The sequence below is a fragment of the Hydra viridissima genome, unplaced genomic scaffold (genome assembly GCF_058129835.1).
Source record: "Hydra viridissima isolate aposymbiotic clone 2 unplaced genomic scaffold, HvirCarnegie_v1 scaffold_1, whole genome shotgun sequence".
NCBI classification, from domain to species: domain Eukaryota; kingdom Metazoa; phylum Cnidaria; class Hydrozoa; order Anthoathecata; family Hydridae; genus Hydra; species Hydra viridissima.
Window position 1 is genome coordinate 33,516,071 of NW_028324300.1, and position 17,727 is coordinate 33,533,797.

Below are 17,727 nucleotides of genomic sequence, written 5' to 3' on the forward strand. Positions count from 1 at the left end.
ACTAAGAATAAAATATACATTATGCATGTTATCAAAAAATGTATGATACTTATATGTTTATATCTTGAAATGTTAATAATTATCCCTTAAAGTTTAGGAATAATCCCTTCTAGTTTAAGATATAAATGCATCTAAAAAAACCTTAAATATTTTTTTCCATAATGTATTATATGACAAATTTTTGTATAAAGAAATATTTAAACCATCTAGTATACTTTTTGATCAGTATTATAAATTATTATACTTTTTTTTTATACTTACTGTTATACTTACAATTATTATACTTACTGTTATACTTACAATTATTATACTTACTGTTATACTTACAATTATTTGAAATTTGAGATTTCTGCACAGGCAATTAACAAATTACTATGTTGGCAGCTCCCAACAGTTGTAAGTTGGTTAACAATTATCATTTTAGAACTATATAAAAGCTTATTTGGTCTAAATTTAAAACTTTTTTTTCACTATTTAACAAAATAAATTTATACAAACTAAAAAAAAAAATATACTTTGGTCTTACTAAGAACTTCCCAATAAGCAGACACTATTTGGTCCAATAGCGTACCAGGCTTGGCTGCCACGCTGTACCAGGCCTGGCAAGCCAGTGCTGTGCCAGCGCCGGGTTGCCCATTGGTTTTGCAATGGCCCGGTATCCGTAAGTCAGTACTGGTTCAATTCATGGCCAAGGCTGGCAACCAGCGCATGTTGCAACGTGGGTCCATTAAAGGCCCACATTATGCGTTTACCTAATTATTCAATTTATCGTAATTACACATATACTTAATTATTTAAATTATACATACCTAAATATATAATTATAAATAAATTATATAAAAATATTACCTAATTATTATATTTATATTTACAATATCTATTTTTAAATTTTTTTAACAAGGTGGTAAGTTAACAATAAAAAATAGTTAAAAGTGGTTAATAAATAATTCAACAATTTATGAATGTTTTCCTAATTATGTACTTTTTAGGTATATTATTTTAAAAGTTAAAGAAATTCCAAAAAAAAAAAATTACATGCTCATATATCATTAACAATAGAAAAACTTGTAAAGCTTAAAATAATGCCAAATATACAATTAACATACAAAACATATAAAACAGATAATCTAAGACACCCTAAGCACATTAATCTTTGTTAGATTCGTTAGAATTAGAGCGTTCAAATCGTGGTAATGATAATCGCGGTAAAGGTTTCGATGTTAATGATTGGACGGTATGGTTCAAATTACCACGACTTTCTGTTGAACTGGCTTTCAGAATGGACTTTCTTTCGGCTCTTTCATTTCTGCCTCCATTTCTGTCGAGAGCTCCAGACAAGAAAGCCACAATTGCCTTTTGAATTTCGCTGCCTGTGGCATCCTTTGTTGGCAAATTTCTTCGTATTGCTTCTACAAACATGAAACAGTCATATACAAAGTGTTTTTACAAAAAATTTTACAAATAATATAGCCTTTGTTTACGTACTAATAGTTTTGTTATACTATACGTAAAATGTATTATACACGCTGTATTTTACACTCTGCATGCTTAAATTTTTATTTCATAATTTTTGTAAGTAAACTTCGAACAAATAGCAACTATTTGGTCGAATTACAACTTAAAAAAACAACAGATATGTAGTAATAATGTAGTATAAATACAACAGAAAAAGGCTATTATTATATATTCATTCTGATTTAATGAAAACTCTAAACAAGTTCATGCAAGTAAAACTAATCATGCAGTAATGAAGGGATGTACGATTTCCTAATATAAATTTTTCATTTTTTAAATATACATAACACATCCATAAATAGTCAAGGAAGCTAAATAATCTTTAAGATATTCACAAAATATTCTCAATAACGTCAAACATATTTAAAGATTTTAGTATATGACAACGATTAGAATTAAATAAATGACAATTAATTAAAGAAAACAATTGCATACAATTACTTTTAAATATTTATATTTAATAACTTACAATAACTTACTTTCAATAACTTGGCAAAATTTAAGAGCTCGGAAGGACTTTTTATTAAGTTCACCTTGTCCCGTCCAATTAAATTTTTTTGCCACTTCATTATTTATTACGGATGATATCATTCGCTTTGTGGCTTCCTTGAGATTTTGCCCGCCTTTTGCTGCTACTCCCTTTACCTAAAAAAAACTGTTACTCTTAATAAAACAAATCTGTTTTTTTTTTTTTTTTATTAACTTATAAAATCATTTGCAATATACTACAAATTAATTACAGATTTGATAAAGATTGTTTTGACTTTAGAAATATTTGATTAGCTCTTTCAATAAATCCTTTAAAAAAAAAGTAAAGTTCTATACCTAACCAATTATCAGTTGGAAAAAGATAATTTTCATGTAATTACATATATTAATAACCATTACAATTAGTTCTCAAACTTTCATAAGCATTTTTTAGACAACTTAATCAGTATGGCTCTTTATTGACAAAGATTATGTCCTTAGGTTTTACAATTTGAAAAAATTGTAAATAGGATTTTTACTGTTTCAGAATATATACACAAATCAATAGCCTCTTACAAAAATCATTGCTTTAAAATGATTATTTGAATTATGTTGTCAGGTTAAGACATAAGTCAATGGTCCGCTTGAAAATTAATCTTTAATTTTAACTATATATAAATTAAAAAAACTTAAACTATTAAATTTGGAAAAATAATTATTAAAATCATGTTTGAAACAATTCTAAAGCTTACAAGCTTAATAAAAACGATTTTATCCTGCTTTAGTGCATCCTCAAGTTGCTGCAATTGTTCGATGTCACAAACCGGTAAATCAAGAGAATTAAATATATCATCATCATCATCTTTACCACCTTGTGTAAGAGTCTGTAACATGGCAGTGTTGTTGTTCACTTGCTTCTGTAGATTATTCACAGCAGCTTTAAGTTCCACCTGAAGAAGAATAATCTTGTTCAAAGTGGCATTCATTGATGAAAAGGCAGTAGTTGATGAAACTAATGAAACAGTTTCAGCATTGTGAACAAGCTCAGACTCAAGCTGTTCTCTATCAACATTATTATTACTGTCATTTGAGGAATTATTTTGAATCTGGCTAGTTAACAGTTCTTCTTTTGAAACAACTGCTTTTATTAATGTTTGATTGGCATCAGGAAATGGAGGAGGTGTTGGTGCACGAGAAGGAGATAATTTTTTTTTTTTGCTGTTCGATCACTTTTTTTAATCATGTTCCATTCTTTATTGACTATAGAGTAGGTGGTAGCAGATAAGATTTTTTAAATTGTGGTTGTTCATAATAATCTTCAGAGTCACTATCATAATTTTCAGCAGGATACTTTTGTATTCTAAACAAATAAGTCATGTTTAAAAATGATTTAAAGAAATCCATCTTATGGTATCTAATAAATACCCTAAAGTATACATTATGAAATGCCATATAATACCTTAAGATATTATAACACAGCAGTGAAAACAATTTCAAGGTTAAACATTGACTGAGTAAATAAGTTTATACATAGTCAACAAATAATAATATAAACTTAGTAAAACATTTGTTTTACTTATAGGCCAAATAAAAAAATATATATACATAAAATAAAGGTGGAATAAATACATATATAATCTGAATTTTAATAAAAAAAAGAAGAAGATATTACAAGGACGCATCAATATTTATGCAGCCCCGGTCATAAACCTGGCCCTGGCTAAGTTTTATCAACCTGATAGCTTGCTACAAACAAGTAAATTTATTTAACTAGCAAATTAATGTATGGATAAATTTTTACATTTATTGGATTATGAACCAACCTGCACAATATCATTTAACTAATTTACTGCTACAACACCAAGCAATCGCCACTATATTATGCAACAAGTAAAGCAATACATTTCACTTTAAAAATATGGTGTGTATCAAATTTACATATAAATTATAGTAGCTTACCGTTTGGGGCGCAATCTTTGGCTTTCGGCGTCACTCTGCAGATCTGATGTGACAGTTGCTTTAGAAAGGCAAAATTGAGCCTTCCCATAAGATTCTGAAAATTGTAGAAAAATTAATAACACAGCTTAAAACCATTGTATTAAAGTAACTGGATTTAAATATGTGGCACAAGTTTAATGGAAGTACAATTAATTAGATAAATGATAAACTATAAACATAGCTAGACATCATTTAAGAAGAAGAATACCATTTTATTATACATTTTTAGAGAAAACCTAAAACAATAACTTTACATCCTATCATAAAAAAAGAGAGTATTTAATTGTTTTTTAAATTAAAACATGAGTGCATTACCTTTCGTCCCTAAAATTCTGACTGAATGCTTTCTCCAATTATCAGTTGGCATTTCTTCCTCCTTGGCAGCTTTATTGTTTCTTTGCTGGCTTGTATAAGGAGGCCAATAACACATATCCTTACCGAACAGTCATGCACCTGGTACAATTGCAACATCATCATTTTCATCAACAAATGCAACAATTGCAAAACAATTTTTATCCATCTACAATACAGAACAATAAATCCAACACAAAATAAACTTCAAGCCTTTTGTAATCAACTCAGTTAAATAAATAATTTAAACTTATCTTATTTTAAATATGTTAAATTTATTTAAAGTTTAAATTTCAATTCTTATTAATCTTAAAAATAATAACCACATTACAAATCAATTATAATATCGTATAGGATACATAAATAACATATATAAAAAACTTCTTTCTTTATAGGTTTCAAATTAAATTATTTACTTTTTTCTTATAAATACTATTATAGTACAATTATTATTACTTAACAAATAATGTTATTAAATAACAATATTATTTATAGTGAAAATTAATATTGTTATTAATAATATTATTATCGATAGTGAAAAAGTAATAACAATGATTGTATTATTTATAAGGAAAAGTAAAATAAATAACTTACTTTGAAAGCTATAAAAATTTTGTAACACATTTATTTGTGTGCTTGTATTATTTGATCCTCATATTTTATTTATTAATAAATTGTGAATAGATTTTTTATTAAAATAGCTTGTTTTTGATCTCATATATATATATATATATATATATATATATATATATATATATATATATATATATATATATATATATATATATATATATATATATATATATATATATACATATATATATATATACATATATATATATATATACATATATATATATATATACACACATATATATATATATATATATATTAATAATATTAATTTATAATAATAATATTAATTTATAATAACTTTATAATAACAATTTTATAATAATAATTTTATTAATTTATTTTTATTAATTTTACTAAATTTATAAAAATAAGTTGTAATACTGTCATTAAAAATACTATATATATATATATATATATATATATATATATATATATATATATATATATATATATATATATATATATATATATATATATATATATATATATATATATTGATTGGTTATGTATTATATCAAAATAATACAAAGCTCTTGTGCGTAAAAGTAGTTATTTATATATAAATATTTTTAATTTAAAACCTAAGTTACATCATTATATAATACAAAAAGATCGCTTTCAAATTTTTTTTTTTGTGAGTTTATCTTAACTATTTAAGACTTCTTTAAAAAAAAATGGAGAAAATAATTACTACAATTGCTACAAGTGATAACTTTCTTTTATGATTTTCAATCAGTTTTGTTTTTATTGTGCTTTTGCTTATCTCATTTTAGTTTTAGTTTCATTTTCATTTTGTAGCTAATTTTAGTTTTCATTTTTATTTCATTTTTGAATTTTAGTTTCAATTTCTATTTTGTTTCAGTCTCAAAAAAATATATCATTTTTATTTTGTTTTTATTTCGTTTCACATACTGAAGCTGGCAAACTTTAAGTACTATTAAAATGTTGTTTTTCTCCATTTAAATAACAGATATATATATATATATATATATATATATATATATATATATATATATATATATATATATATATATATATATATATATATATATATATGTATATATATATATGTATATATATATATTAGGGTGTCCCGTTTTTAGGGTCACATTTTATTTTGACTGCTCCTAGCATTTTTCTGCTGCGTATGTGTGAGAAAATGAGGTCTGTAAAGTTTTAGAGCTCTAACTTTATTTTTGTGACTACACAAGCCACCTTAAGTTTAAAAAATCATGATTTTTGGGTGAAAAAAGCCTATTTTTACAGTGCTTGTGTAGTCACAGTTTGAAAGATACAGGCTAATCTTATGTTGAACCATGTACTATTAACCCTCATTAGTTAGAAAAAAATTGGGAGCAGTTTGAATAAAACCGTTACTTAGGTTTGAAGTGAGTTCAAAGATACGCAGTTGACGCAATTCACCCATTTTTATGCGGTTTGACGCGGTTGACAAAACCAAACAAAATACTGATCTAATCATTATCAAATGGGTCTAAATCGATTTCTGAATCCTTTTCACACCTAATTAGACCAACGAAAATCCAAAATCTGTTATAATATGTTAAAGTTATAAATCATTTTGCTTTCTTGCATTGTCTCAAAAATGTCTGAAACGTTTTAAAAGCAAAAGAATAATTTTATTTTATACCGCTTAACTGAAGGATTACCAAAAGTGCTTCAAAGTAGTGATAGAACACTATTATTGGAACTTTCAGAAACTTTATCTTTTTTATGTGAAAGAAAACTTTATAATTCTTTAAGTGATAGGACACTTTTATAAACTTCTGTATATTATAGTTGTTATTTGACTCCAGTGCAGAGAGTAAACTTAATTGAACAGAATGGCTAAAACCAGAAAAAAGAAAGAAATATTTCTTCTTAAGAGTATAAGTGACAAGTTGAATGACAATCAACTCCCTTCTAACAAAGACATTTTGGAGCATTATTATTTTTTAAAGTTTGAAAATCCTAAGATCAAAGATAACACCCTTCTCTGCTGTGGATTCTCTCATGATTTCAAGCTCATTTGTGAGGAAAATTGTCAGTGTTTGGTTAAAAAGGTCACTGCTATTTATGAAAAAGCTGGAATTCCAACATCCAGAGTGGACAAAGTACAGAAGAAAATGAGTGAATTGCTAGCCAAGCACAAAAAATTGATTTCTCTTCAAAAAAGGCAAAACACTAAAGAAGTAGAAAAAAGAATAATTTTCAAAGACAATATTTTGCCTGTTCTTTTTGATGTTATGACCAGTGATGTGATACAAATATTAGAGAAAGATAAGAAAAGATCTCAGGTAGACAAGGCAGAAGATATCATTTTCATAAATGATCAAAGAAGTTGCAGGAAAATGTACATTGGGAAAAAAGATAAAAGGTACATTTATTCTGCTCAAAGATCTCAACAGGCAAGAGTAAGAATGTCTGGAGCAGATCATGACCAGAGTTATCAGTCTGAGCTGCAGGTTTCATCTTCAAGTGAAACAGAATTATCTTCAGAGGAAACAGACACCTCTAATTCTATAGACTTGAGTAAAGATGAGATAGATCCACAACCATCTACATCTGCTGGCATAGTAGGAGATACTGCCCTTATTTCGAAGGTTAAACATGTAAGCATCAGAGCTCAATCCGATATTTTAAAGCAGGTGGCTAATACAAGTGGACTTTCCAGTAAAGGTATGTCAAAATCCAATTTACACAGAATTGGCAGAAAGGTCATACAGGAAACAGCGGAGGAAGCAAGGGAAGCTTTAAGAGCAAAAGCTGGATCAAACATGATTCTTCATTATGATGGAAAGCTAGTCAAAGAGTATACTGATGGAAAGAAACTCAAAAGAGAACGCTTAGCACTGAGTGTAACTTGTGACGGAGAACATTTTTTGCTTGGAGTACCTCCTGTCACTGATTCTACTGGAGCTTGTCATACTGAGAAGATTATTGAGATTTTAGAAGAAAATTCACTCAAAGAAGACATTAAAGGTCTAGTATTTGACACCACTGCGTCAAATACAGGCAAAGAAAAAGGAGTAAATTCCAGGTTAAACATCTATCTTGGAAGACCTGTTATGCATCTTGCTTGCAGACATCATATCTATGAGTGTCATATTAAGAATGTTGCAAAGCTCTTCAGGACAACCTCAGGTCCAGATAATCAACTCTTCAAGAAACTGTTGGATGAGTTTTCTCTTATTCAGATTGATCAAAATAAATTTTGCAAATTCAAATATGGAGTAAATCAACAACTTGACAATGCTGCTAGAGTATCCCTAGTAATCATCACAAAGTTATTGGATAAAGACAAAATACCCAGAGGTGATTATTGGGAGCTAGCAGAAATTGTTCAATTCTATTTATCCCCAGAGATTGATCAACTGAGAGTTCGACAACCTGGAGCAATTCATCATGCAAGGTTTATGGCACAGGCTATATATTACATGAAGCTGCAAATTCTGAGCCAAATGACAGATATTGTTTCCACAGCTTCTACAAAAAGAGAAGTTGAAGCCATCTCTGAGTTTGTAGCATTGTATTATGCAAAGTGGTTCTTAACCTCGTCTCAGACTGTAATTTCTCCAAGACATGACATAGAAGCAATCTGGGAGATGAAGTCATACATGCAGAGCAGACCTAATGTTGCAGCCATATGTCTCGATAGCATTGCAAACCATACATGGTATCTTCATCCAACTTTAATCCCATTTAGTTTACTGGATCCTGGAGTGTCAGATGAGGAAAAGACTGAAATTGCTGAAAGAATCCTGATGATAAATGATTCAAAGAAAAATGTTCCTCTGTCATTTATGTATAAGAAGGTTAATGTATCAGGTTTCATTGACAGAGAAGGAGAGAGGCCCAGGTTGTCTGAGTTTGTTGATTCAGAATCCATTTTGATATTTAACATCTTAAAAATGGATAACCAGCAGCTTGAATGGATGAAGATTCCACCTAGTATGTGGAACAGATTGTCTGGCTACACAAAGTTCAAGGAATTTATCTCCAACATTCCTGTAACTAATGATGCTGCAGAAAGGAATGTTAAGCTTATACAGGACTTTGTTGATGGAAGCCATAATGAAGAGCTGAGGCAAGATCTTCTCCTAGCAGTGGACCAGAAAAGAAAGGCTGGAAGACCCCAAGGGAGTGGTGGAAAGAAAAGAAAATGTTAATATGTTGTAGAATTAGTGGTTAAAATGTCTAGTATAGTATATAAACAAAATTAAACATATAAGTAGTACTTTTTAACCGATTTTGGATTTTCGTTGGTCTAATTAGGTGTGAAAAGGGTTCAGAAATCGATTTAGACCCATTTGATAATGATTAGATCAGTATTTTGTTTGGTTTTGTCAACCGCGTCAAACCGCATAAAAATGGGTGAATTGCGTCAACTGCGTATCTTTGAACTCACTTCAAACCTAAGTAACGGTTTTATTCAAACTGCTCCCAATTTTTTTCTAACTAATGAGGGTTAATAGTACATGGTTCAACATAAGATTAGCCTGTATCTTTCAAACTGTGACTACACAAGCACTGTAAAAATAGGCTTTTTTCACCCAAAAATCATGATTTTTTAAACTTAAGGTGGCTTGTGTAGTCACAAAAATAAAGTTAGAGCTCTAAAACTTTACAGACCTCATTTTCTCACACATACGCAGCAGAAAAATGCTAGGAGCAGTCAAAATAAAATGTGACCCTAAAAACGGGACACCCTAATATATATATATATATATATATATATATATATATATATATATATATATATATATATATATATATATATTAGTCTTAATTCTTTTATTAATAACTATAAAAGAGATATATAAAAACTATTAAAGAAAATTGTTATAGAGGAATTGGAAGATTATATAAATTACAAAATAATAACATTAAAAAAATAATATCAAAATAAAACATGTAGTTATAAATTCAACAAACCTTAAACTTTTTCAATAGATTCAATAATGAATGGATAATAAAAATTGATCTTTTTATATCAGTCAAAAATAAGGAAGTCAGACGAATCATTATAATGCCTAAAATTAAAAAAGTCAGACAGAAAAATCAGACAGAGTTATTAATGCAATAAAACAAATAATTAGAAATAACAAAAAACATTTTACTTATTAATACTCTTTTATTACTAATGCTAAAATAAAAATTATATATATATATATATATATATATATATATATATATATATATATATACACACACGCACATAATATGATTTTTAATTTAAAATAAATATTTATAGGCTGTATATATATATAACTTTATTTTAGTAAGCAATATATACAAAAAAAATGTAAAACAATTATATGGAAAAAATGTTAAAAACGTAACATGGGTATAGCAGCATAGTTAGTTTTAAAAGGTAAAAGAACATATTTCCTTTTTATTTCTGACAGTGAACAGTAAAACAATGCTGCATTCAAACACGATACTTTAAAAATGTTTATGGCTGATGAATTGCAAGGGTATATAAATAAATTTTCAATGTTTTCAAACACTCTATATATGATACACACATCATCAATCGCTTTCACAATATTCATCACTACAATTATTTTGTCATCATTTAAGCTAAAGCAATTATCACCATCAGTTATTTTGATACAAAAATGTTTAGCAAACAATTCTTTAAACTGAGTACTTATTTTTAGTTCTCTTGGTACAGGTCCATCACTGTGCTCTTTCTTAAAGTAGGGAAAATCGTTCACCTTATAACTCAACTGTTATCTCCTATTAATTATTTGTCTTTCTGATAACCTTCTGACTACTTGCTGCAATGGCAAATGAGGCTTTCGTACAAGCTTTTTTAATTTTTTCAAATAATTTTCAAAAGGAAATGATGATACATTATCTAGAGGTCCAAAACTTTTAGAAACACTAGCTAAATGCAGCAACCCATGCATATTGTATGTGATCACTTCCCTGCCATAAATATCACCAACATGTTTAACAAACAACAATAGCAAATTGTGAGCATAGTCAACATATTCATTGTACAAATATTCACTTAACAGGATACTCATACCAACTGACAGTAACATAAAATTATCATATAATGCAGTTGGTAGTATACCTTCAAAACAGACCATGCCAGTTTACAACAGTAATTGTCTAAATTCAGTTGCCTTCCAACGCTCAAAGTCTTTGAACAATCTAGGCTTACGTGCAAATTCAAAAAGGATATAATTTCCTAAATTTAGGTGTTTTTCTGATAACTCACAGACAACACGAGGACCAAGTCTAGTCTTTAAAGGACCTTTCAAAAATAAATATACTAATTTTCGCATAACCCCAAGACAAACTAAATGCATATAATCAGCAGGCACTTGTGATATCATTTTCATTGGAATATTTATAAGTGGACTTTCACTAATATGATGATGACGATCTGCCATTCTGGCAAAAGAGTTATCTGTTCTAAGAACTGCACCTGTTTCTGGAAAGGTGACACGACCAACATAGACACCATGCTGTTCACATTTATCACACCCATGATAAGCACTATGCCCCTTTATACATTTAACAAAAGCTCTAGCTGGGGTGTCACACACAAGAGCAGAAAGTTCTACTTTGTAATGCACATTGTTAATGATAAGACCATTAAGCTGAAGCTCTTTTACTTCTTTAACAAAATCTTCTAAAAATTTTTTAACATCCGTTGGCTTACTATTTCCACAGTATAGTCCAATAACAAATGGTTCCCTATTTCGCTGAAGTTTATTTTCAAACTGTTCTACTAGTCCAAGAATGGGCCAAAGTTGTGTGTTAGAACTCTTAAATGATGGAAGGCCATCTATATTGACTTGAAAAGATATTGTTGAAACTTACATTTCATTATCACTACACAAAGTTGGAAATTTATTGAGTATCTCCTGCTTTATACCAAAATAACAGAAACCTTCATTCACTTCACGCTTAGCAATTTCTGTTCTCATTATTGTTTTCGGACTTTTTGACAAACCAGGAGCAAACTTGCTCACAATGCAAATTAAATCACTAAACGCTCGTTGTGTAATAATGTTGAGAAGACCAATAAGCTAAATCACCCTCCAGTTCATCTATTGCATTATGCTTGTCAATTATATCTGAATCACTATCGGATAAAACTTCAAACTCGCTATTTTCATTATCGATTATAATAAGAAATATTGGGGTTATCATCTAGAGCAGTAGAGTTGGAAGCTTCATTATCTGAGTTGTTTATAGCATATTCTTTGCAATTTGTTTGAATGACTGTCTCGGGCAAAGTGTCAGTAGCTTGAGGAAAATAAAACCCAGTTTCGCGTATGTAATCATAATTACAGGCTCCATCGATAACGATTTCACCTTGTTTTATTTTAGTCAAAATATTTTTTACTTCTTTCCGAATCTTTCTTCTTTTAGTCCAGTAGCTCATTGCTATAACCAACTATAGTTGGTTATATATATATATATATATATATATATATATATATATATATATATATATATATATATATATATATATATATATATATATATATATATATATATATATATATATATATATATATATATATATATATATATATATATATATAGTTAGTTTTATAAACTTACGTCGTGTGCTTAAATAAAAATTATGAACTTACAAAAGCGTTATAAGAGATAGAAATATTTATATATTTCGCTCTCTATTTTATTCGCATCAATAAAAAGTAATTTTGTCAAATTCATTATGGTGTTAACACAATAATGAATTGGCGGTACGCCAATTGGCGTACTTAGCTGGCGTGCCACTTAAGATACGCTTATGACCCGATAATGGCTAGCCAGTTCTGGTGCACCAGCTACGGCACTTAACTGGATCACACGTATTTATCCGGAGCTGGCTCGCCAGCCCTGGCTCAATAAGGTCCTGCTCATTGGGTTGTGCCTTATCTTATCATATTTATTCTTAAAAACGAAAAATAGAAAAGGTAACATACGACAAGTTATTCTAAGAATATGTTTTGTTAACCAATAAGTATATATTTGTATTTGAAATTTATGTAAATATTTTTGAGAAAAAATTGTTATGTTACACAAAAAAAACAGATTTAAAACTTATATATTTATCAATATTTGAACTCAAGATATAAAACTTCATTATAATCAGATTTATAATTTCCACATAAGCGTTCGTCTATTCCGTCGCCATCTTAAGAGTCCAAAACAAGCTTCAAAAAAGTTGTAGTATACACTATTCAGTTATGTTTTAGAGCAGTGGTCCAGTTGTGGCTAACCGGCTCTGGCGTGCCATCTGTGTATATATATTTGCCCCTTATTAGATATCCAGGACTGGAATGCCGCAAAAGAACCACATGGCAGTTGTTATCTGGCAAACCAGCTCTGGTGAATCTTTTACGGTACAACAATGGTTCATATCGGCTCCGGCATACCATTCATGGAACTTTAATGTCCCGTAAATGGATCGCCAGAACTGGCGTAGCCGGCACTGACCAATACAAGCGCTGCTACTTGGGATGTGACATTTCATGTAATTATGAACGGTAAATTCGAAATGCTTAACCTCTCAGCAATCTCACGATCTTTTATTTGGCGATTTATGTCTTTATTTTGCCTTTATCGGCTTCAACGGGCCTTGCAGAACATGGTACTTTTTTATGGTACCATGTTATTACTGTTATTATTATAATAATAATAATGATGATAATAATAACAATATTAATAATAATAATAATAATAATAATAATAATAATAATAATAATAATAATAATAATAATAATAATAATAATAATAATAATAATAATAATAATAATAATAATAATAATAATAATAATAATAATAATAATAATAATAATAATAATAATAATAATAATAATAATAATAATAATAATAATAATAATAATTATGATAATAATAATAATAATAATAATGACAATAATAATAATAATAATAATGCTATCAAGCAGAAAATGTTCTAGTATGTGATATATATGTTATATATATTATAATACCAAATAAACGTTAAAGTAAACGTTAATAAAAAGGAAAGATTAGCCCAAAATTACACCATATGGGACTACCGATTACATACTAACTCTTTAAACGAAGTAATCGTGATGAAGAAATTGTAAGTGTAAAATATTTAACACTTTGATTTTGATTTTATTTTAAAAAAGTTTAACGCCCAGCCTCGATTATTCTTATTCTTTTTTTTTTAAAAAAGTTTTAGTTTCCTGAGTACTAGAAATAATACTGTGTTTAATAAATTAATAATATTTTGTTTTAAAAATGATAACCTTCTTAGAAAAGAACTAAAATTGAAAGGAAACAGTTTATCAACTTAGATATTTGTTTTGTCCTTTCTTTTCATATCGAGGCCATCAAAAACAAATGCCTAATTTTGGTTGACATTTCTGAGTAAATTTTGAAACAAGATTGTGTAGAAGATCTTATCAAATTGGTGAGATCTTCTACACAGTCATCTTTTTTTTTATTTATTTTGGCTATACGTTAGCTAAATGAAAACCGTTGCCCTATTTTTAGGTTTTGTAATATCACAAATTAATAGGTGCAATTTATCACAGAAACTCATATTTAATAAAAATTTGCTAAGAACTTAAATAGTTGGCTTTAAATAGATGATGTTGCAAGATCGGAAGTCTAGTAATAAAAGGCTTTCTAAACAAATAATTCAGCTCAGCAGAAAGTTCTAAGATGAATTAAGATTTAGGCATAATAAGGATATTGTAAATATTTTTCCTGTTTTGGCGTAATTATCAGTAAAATTACAACCATAATACTATTTTACTGTAAAATAGTATGAAATATTACGGTGCGACTTTGTGACAACAGCAGGCCTTTGCATATACTTAATTTGTTAAGCTTCTTGTTTATTTTTTAATATCACGTCAAGTTTTCAAACCACAATTAAAAAAAAAAACGATAAATAATTCTTAAAAAAACAGAAGCATAATGTTGATAGCTGAAATAATATACCAAATTGTAACCATAGAGGTTTAAGTAAAATATATAAGGATCTTAATTAGAAGTTAATTTTACGTCTTTTTAGGTACATATTCGCAATACTTATCCATTACATAGTCTGTACTACTAGATAATTATGTAAGTAAGATATAAAGGTGTATCTAAAGTTCACTTTTTTTATATAGTATAGTAACTGTGTATATAGGTAAATGTGCATCCATATATGTACATATGCATAGTAGATATATATCGGCAAATTCCACAAAGGTGACCATGCAACTTTCTGGATGTTTGAAAAAATAAATTTAAAAAAATCTTCTTTGCATTACCATACATTATATGCATACATGAGCATTATGACCAAAACATTATTTCCATAACTTACTTATATTAAGCAGCATTGTACTTCTTTTTTTCGGTTTTGTTGTAGAAAAAAGGTAAGATTACACAATGCAGTGATGGATGACTTGAGCAATTTTGCTCTAGACAAACCATGGAGTCCAGTAAGTTACTTTGAAGAAGAAGAGGAAGTACTTGAAGCAGAAGGTTTCTGCATTATAAATTTTAGTTTTTTTAAGTAGTTTAAGTTAAAATTATAAAATATGTCATGTATTTTTCTAACTAAAATACATGAAATAATTTATAATATGAATTAAATTAAAAGAATATTAATTTATTACATTAACTTAATATTTTTTGTTAGTTTTTTTTTTTTTTTTTTTTCAATTTCAGATTTCACCCTAAACTTTTTATAATTTTTCTGCCTTAACCATAATAATAAATAGCAATATAAATTGACAAGATAATTAATATTTCTTTTTAAGATTTAGTATCCCTAAAGATTTTTTAAAAATATTTGTGCCTAAAATATTTCCTATTAAATATTTCAAGGAAATGTCTCTTCACAAGGCTTCAAATAGAGCCTTTAAACTGCTGAAGGTCATGATTAAAAACGGATAAACTAATTTTTTTGAATTTACTTTGATTTATGCTTTTTAGGTTGTTCCCATTACTCGTTCTCACCAACACATTTGGCATCATTATTTGAAAGTAACATAAAGGCAGTTGAGTATGATCTTGAAAAATCTAAAAATCTGATGCAGCAATATTCTAATGATAGCGAAGATAAACAAGATGAGTCAAATGATGATGACCTCAGCCATTACACACTTGACACAGAAAGTGGTATAAAGGTTCTTGACACTACTTACTCCATTAATCGTAAAGCTATATTTCATGACTTTGATCGTCTTAAGAAATTAAAAGCATCTGTTTATGAAGAGGACAAAAAAGTATTACTTGGAGATAAAATTGATGAGTCTGTGTTATATGCATATCAGATTTTGCCAGAAAGATCCTCTTTAAAAGAACTAAAAATAGAAGACACACATTCCAATGAGTCATTAAATGATTTTACTAATGCAAAACAAAAATTGATGGATTTGGAAATCAGACTTAATGAAAACAATTTTGAAATGCTACCAAACTTTCTAAATTCATCAACAAGTTCAGCACCAAACGTGCTTCAATCAACTAATCATGATATTTCAAATGAACTTTTAAAACTTCCTGATATTCCTCCAGATCTTCCTCACAACAAAATATCAAACTCTAATTTACCCTATAAAACGCATGCTCAAGAGCTTTGTTCTGAAATTATAAATGAAGCAACTGTTGAGTCTGATATTCATTTGTTGGTAGAAAAAGCAGAAAAAATTACAGCTTCTTTTGAGATTGAGGAAACTATGAAAAATTCACAATCCAATACTTTATATGAACCACAATACTGTTCTGAAGCTAATAGTAATCACAGAGTTTCTTTTGATGTAGATGAGGAATTAGATGAACTGTTAGATGGCATGGAAATTGAAATGAACTCTACAAATACTGAAAGTTATTCAATCATTCATCAAGTTGAATTGGTTGGGAATACAAATCTTGTAAATATTCTGCAATGTACCGAAAGTTCTAGTTGCAAGCCTGTTAATAAACAAGACAGCAATGTAATAGAAAATTTCAAATTAATTAATGAAGAAGTGAGTTATGTTGAAGAGATAGACATAAATAAAACAAGTTGTATTATTAAAGACCTTGATCCTAATAATTTGGATGCACAGGCCATGAAGGACTCTAATCTATCTCAGGAAGTAGAATATCTGAATACATGTTCATTGCCAGAAAATACTCCAGTAATGCCATGCATATATAAATTATGTTCAAATTCAGAAATGATAGATCCAATTAATGATTCAGCTGTTGCTACTAAAGAGGAGACGTTAATCAGAAGTAACTCAACATCTTCTTCAAGCCAGATTGATGAATCGGTCAGTTTATTACAATGTTCTTCAAATTCTGAGTTTATTACAGGGAGTATTTCAATAGAACACAATGTAAAAACCAATGAAAGTACTTCATCAGCATTTGAAGAATCTAATAATCTATCTTTAGCAATGAATGATTGCGTTAATGATAATGAAAACCTGAGTACTGGACTGTCACCTGAACCTGAAAATGAATATATTCCACTCCATAATAATATCATAGAAGAAACACCTAGAGTTCTATCAAGTCAACAGGAGGTTTCTTCTAGTTCATCAAGTTTAGATTTAAATGAAAATGAAAGAGTGACATTTTCTTCAAATTCTAACCAAATTCGTCATGTGCGTTTTACTCTTGATGACCAACAAGCAGCAAGAGAGGCTGAACAAAGTCAACCACTTCAAAATCATGATAGTAAACTGTTTGTGTATTATCTGATTTTTTGTTTTTTACTGTTTGTTGTCATTATGTTTAGTTAGT

At 28.3% G+C, this 17,727-nt stretch overlaps 1 protein-coding gene and 2 pseudogenes across 6 annotated transcripts in view; 1 reads left to right on the forward strand and 2 right to left on the reverse strand.

Moving 5' to 3' along the window:
• The window catches only part of LOC145192415 (zinc finger FYVE domain-containing protein 9-like), a 220,750-nt gene that overhangs the window by 191,026 nt on the left and 11,997 nt on the right, over positions 1 to 17,727 (forward strand). The window contains exons 2-4 of one of the 5 annotated variants that reach the window (XM_090090364.1): positions 15,014 to 15,066; positions 15,359 to 15,474; positions 15,928 to 17,661. In XM_090090364.1, coding sequence (XP_089946490.1) covers positions 15,387 to 15,474; positions 15,928 to 17,661 — 1,822 coding nt within the window. In that variant the 5' untranslated portion in view covers positions 15,014 to 15,066; positions 15,359 to 15,386. Of the gene's footprint in view, positions 1 to 14,869; positions 15,067 to 15,358; positions 15,475 to 15,927; positions 17,662 to 17,727 lie in introns of those variants that run through there. The other 4 variants (XM_090090380.1, XM_090090373.1, XM_090090352.1 and 1 more) reach the window with 4 other exon arrangements.
• LOC149894647 (uncharacterized) lies at positions 1,292 to 4,501 on the reverse strand (annotated as a pseudogene). Its single transcript, XR_016453384.1, has 5 exons — positions 4,297 to 4,501; positions 3,943 to 4,036; positions 2,736 to 3,343; positions 1,985 to 2,160; positions 1,292 to 1,409 (listed from the first exon to the last, which is right to left on the reverse strand). The product of XR_016453384.1 is annotated as an uncharacterized LOC149894647 (transcript).
• Positions 10,213 to 12,434, reverse strand: LOC149894648 (uncharacterized; annotated as a pseudogene).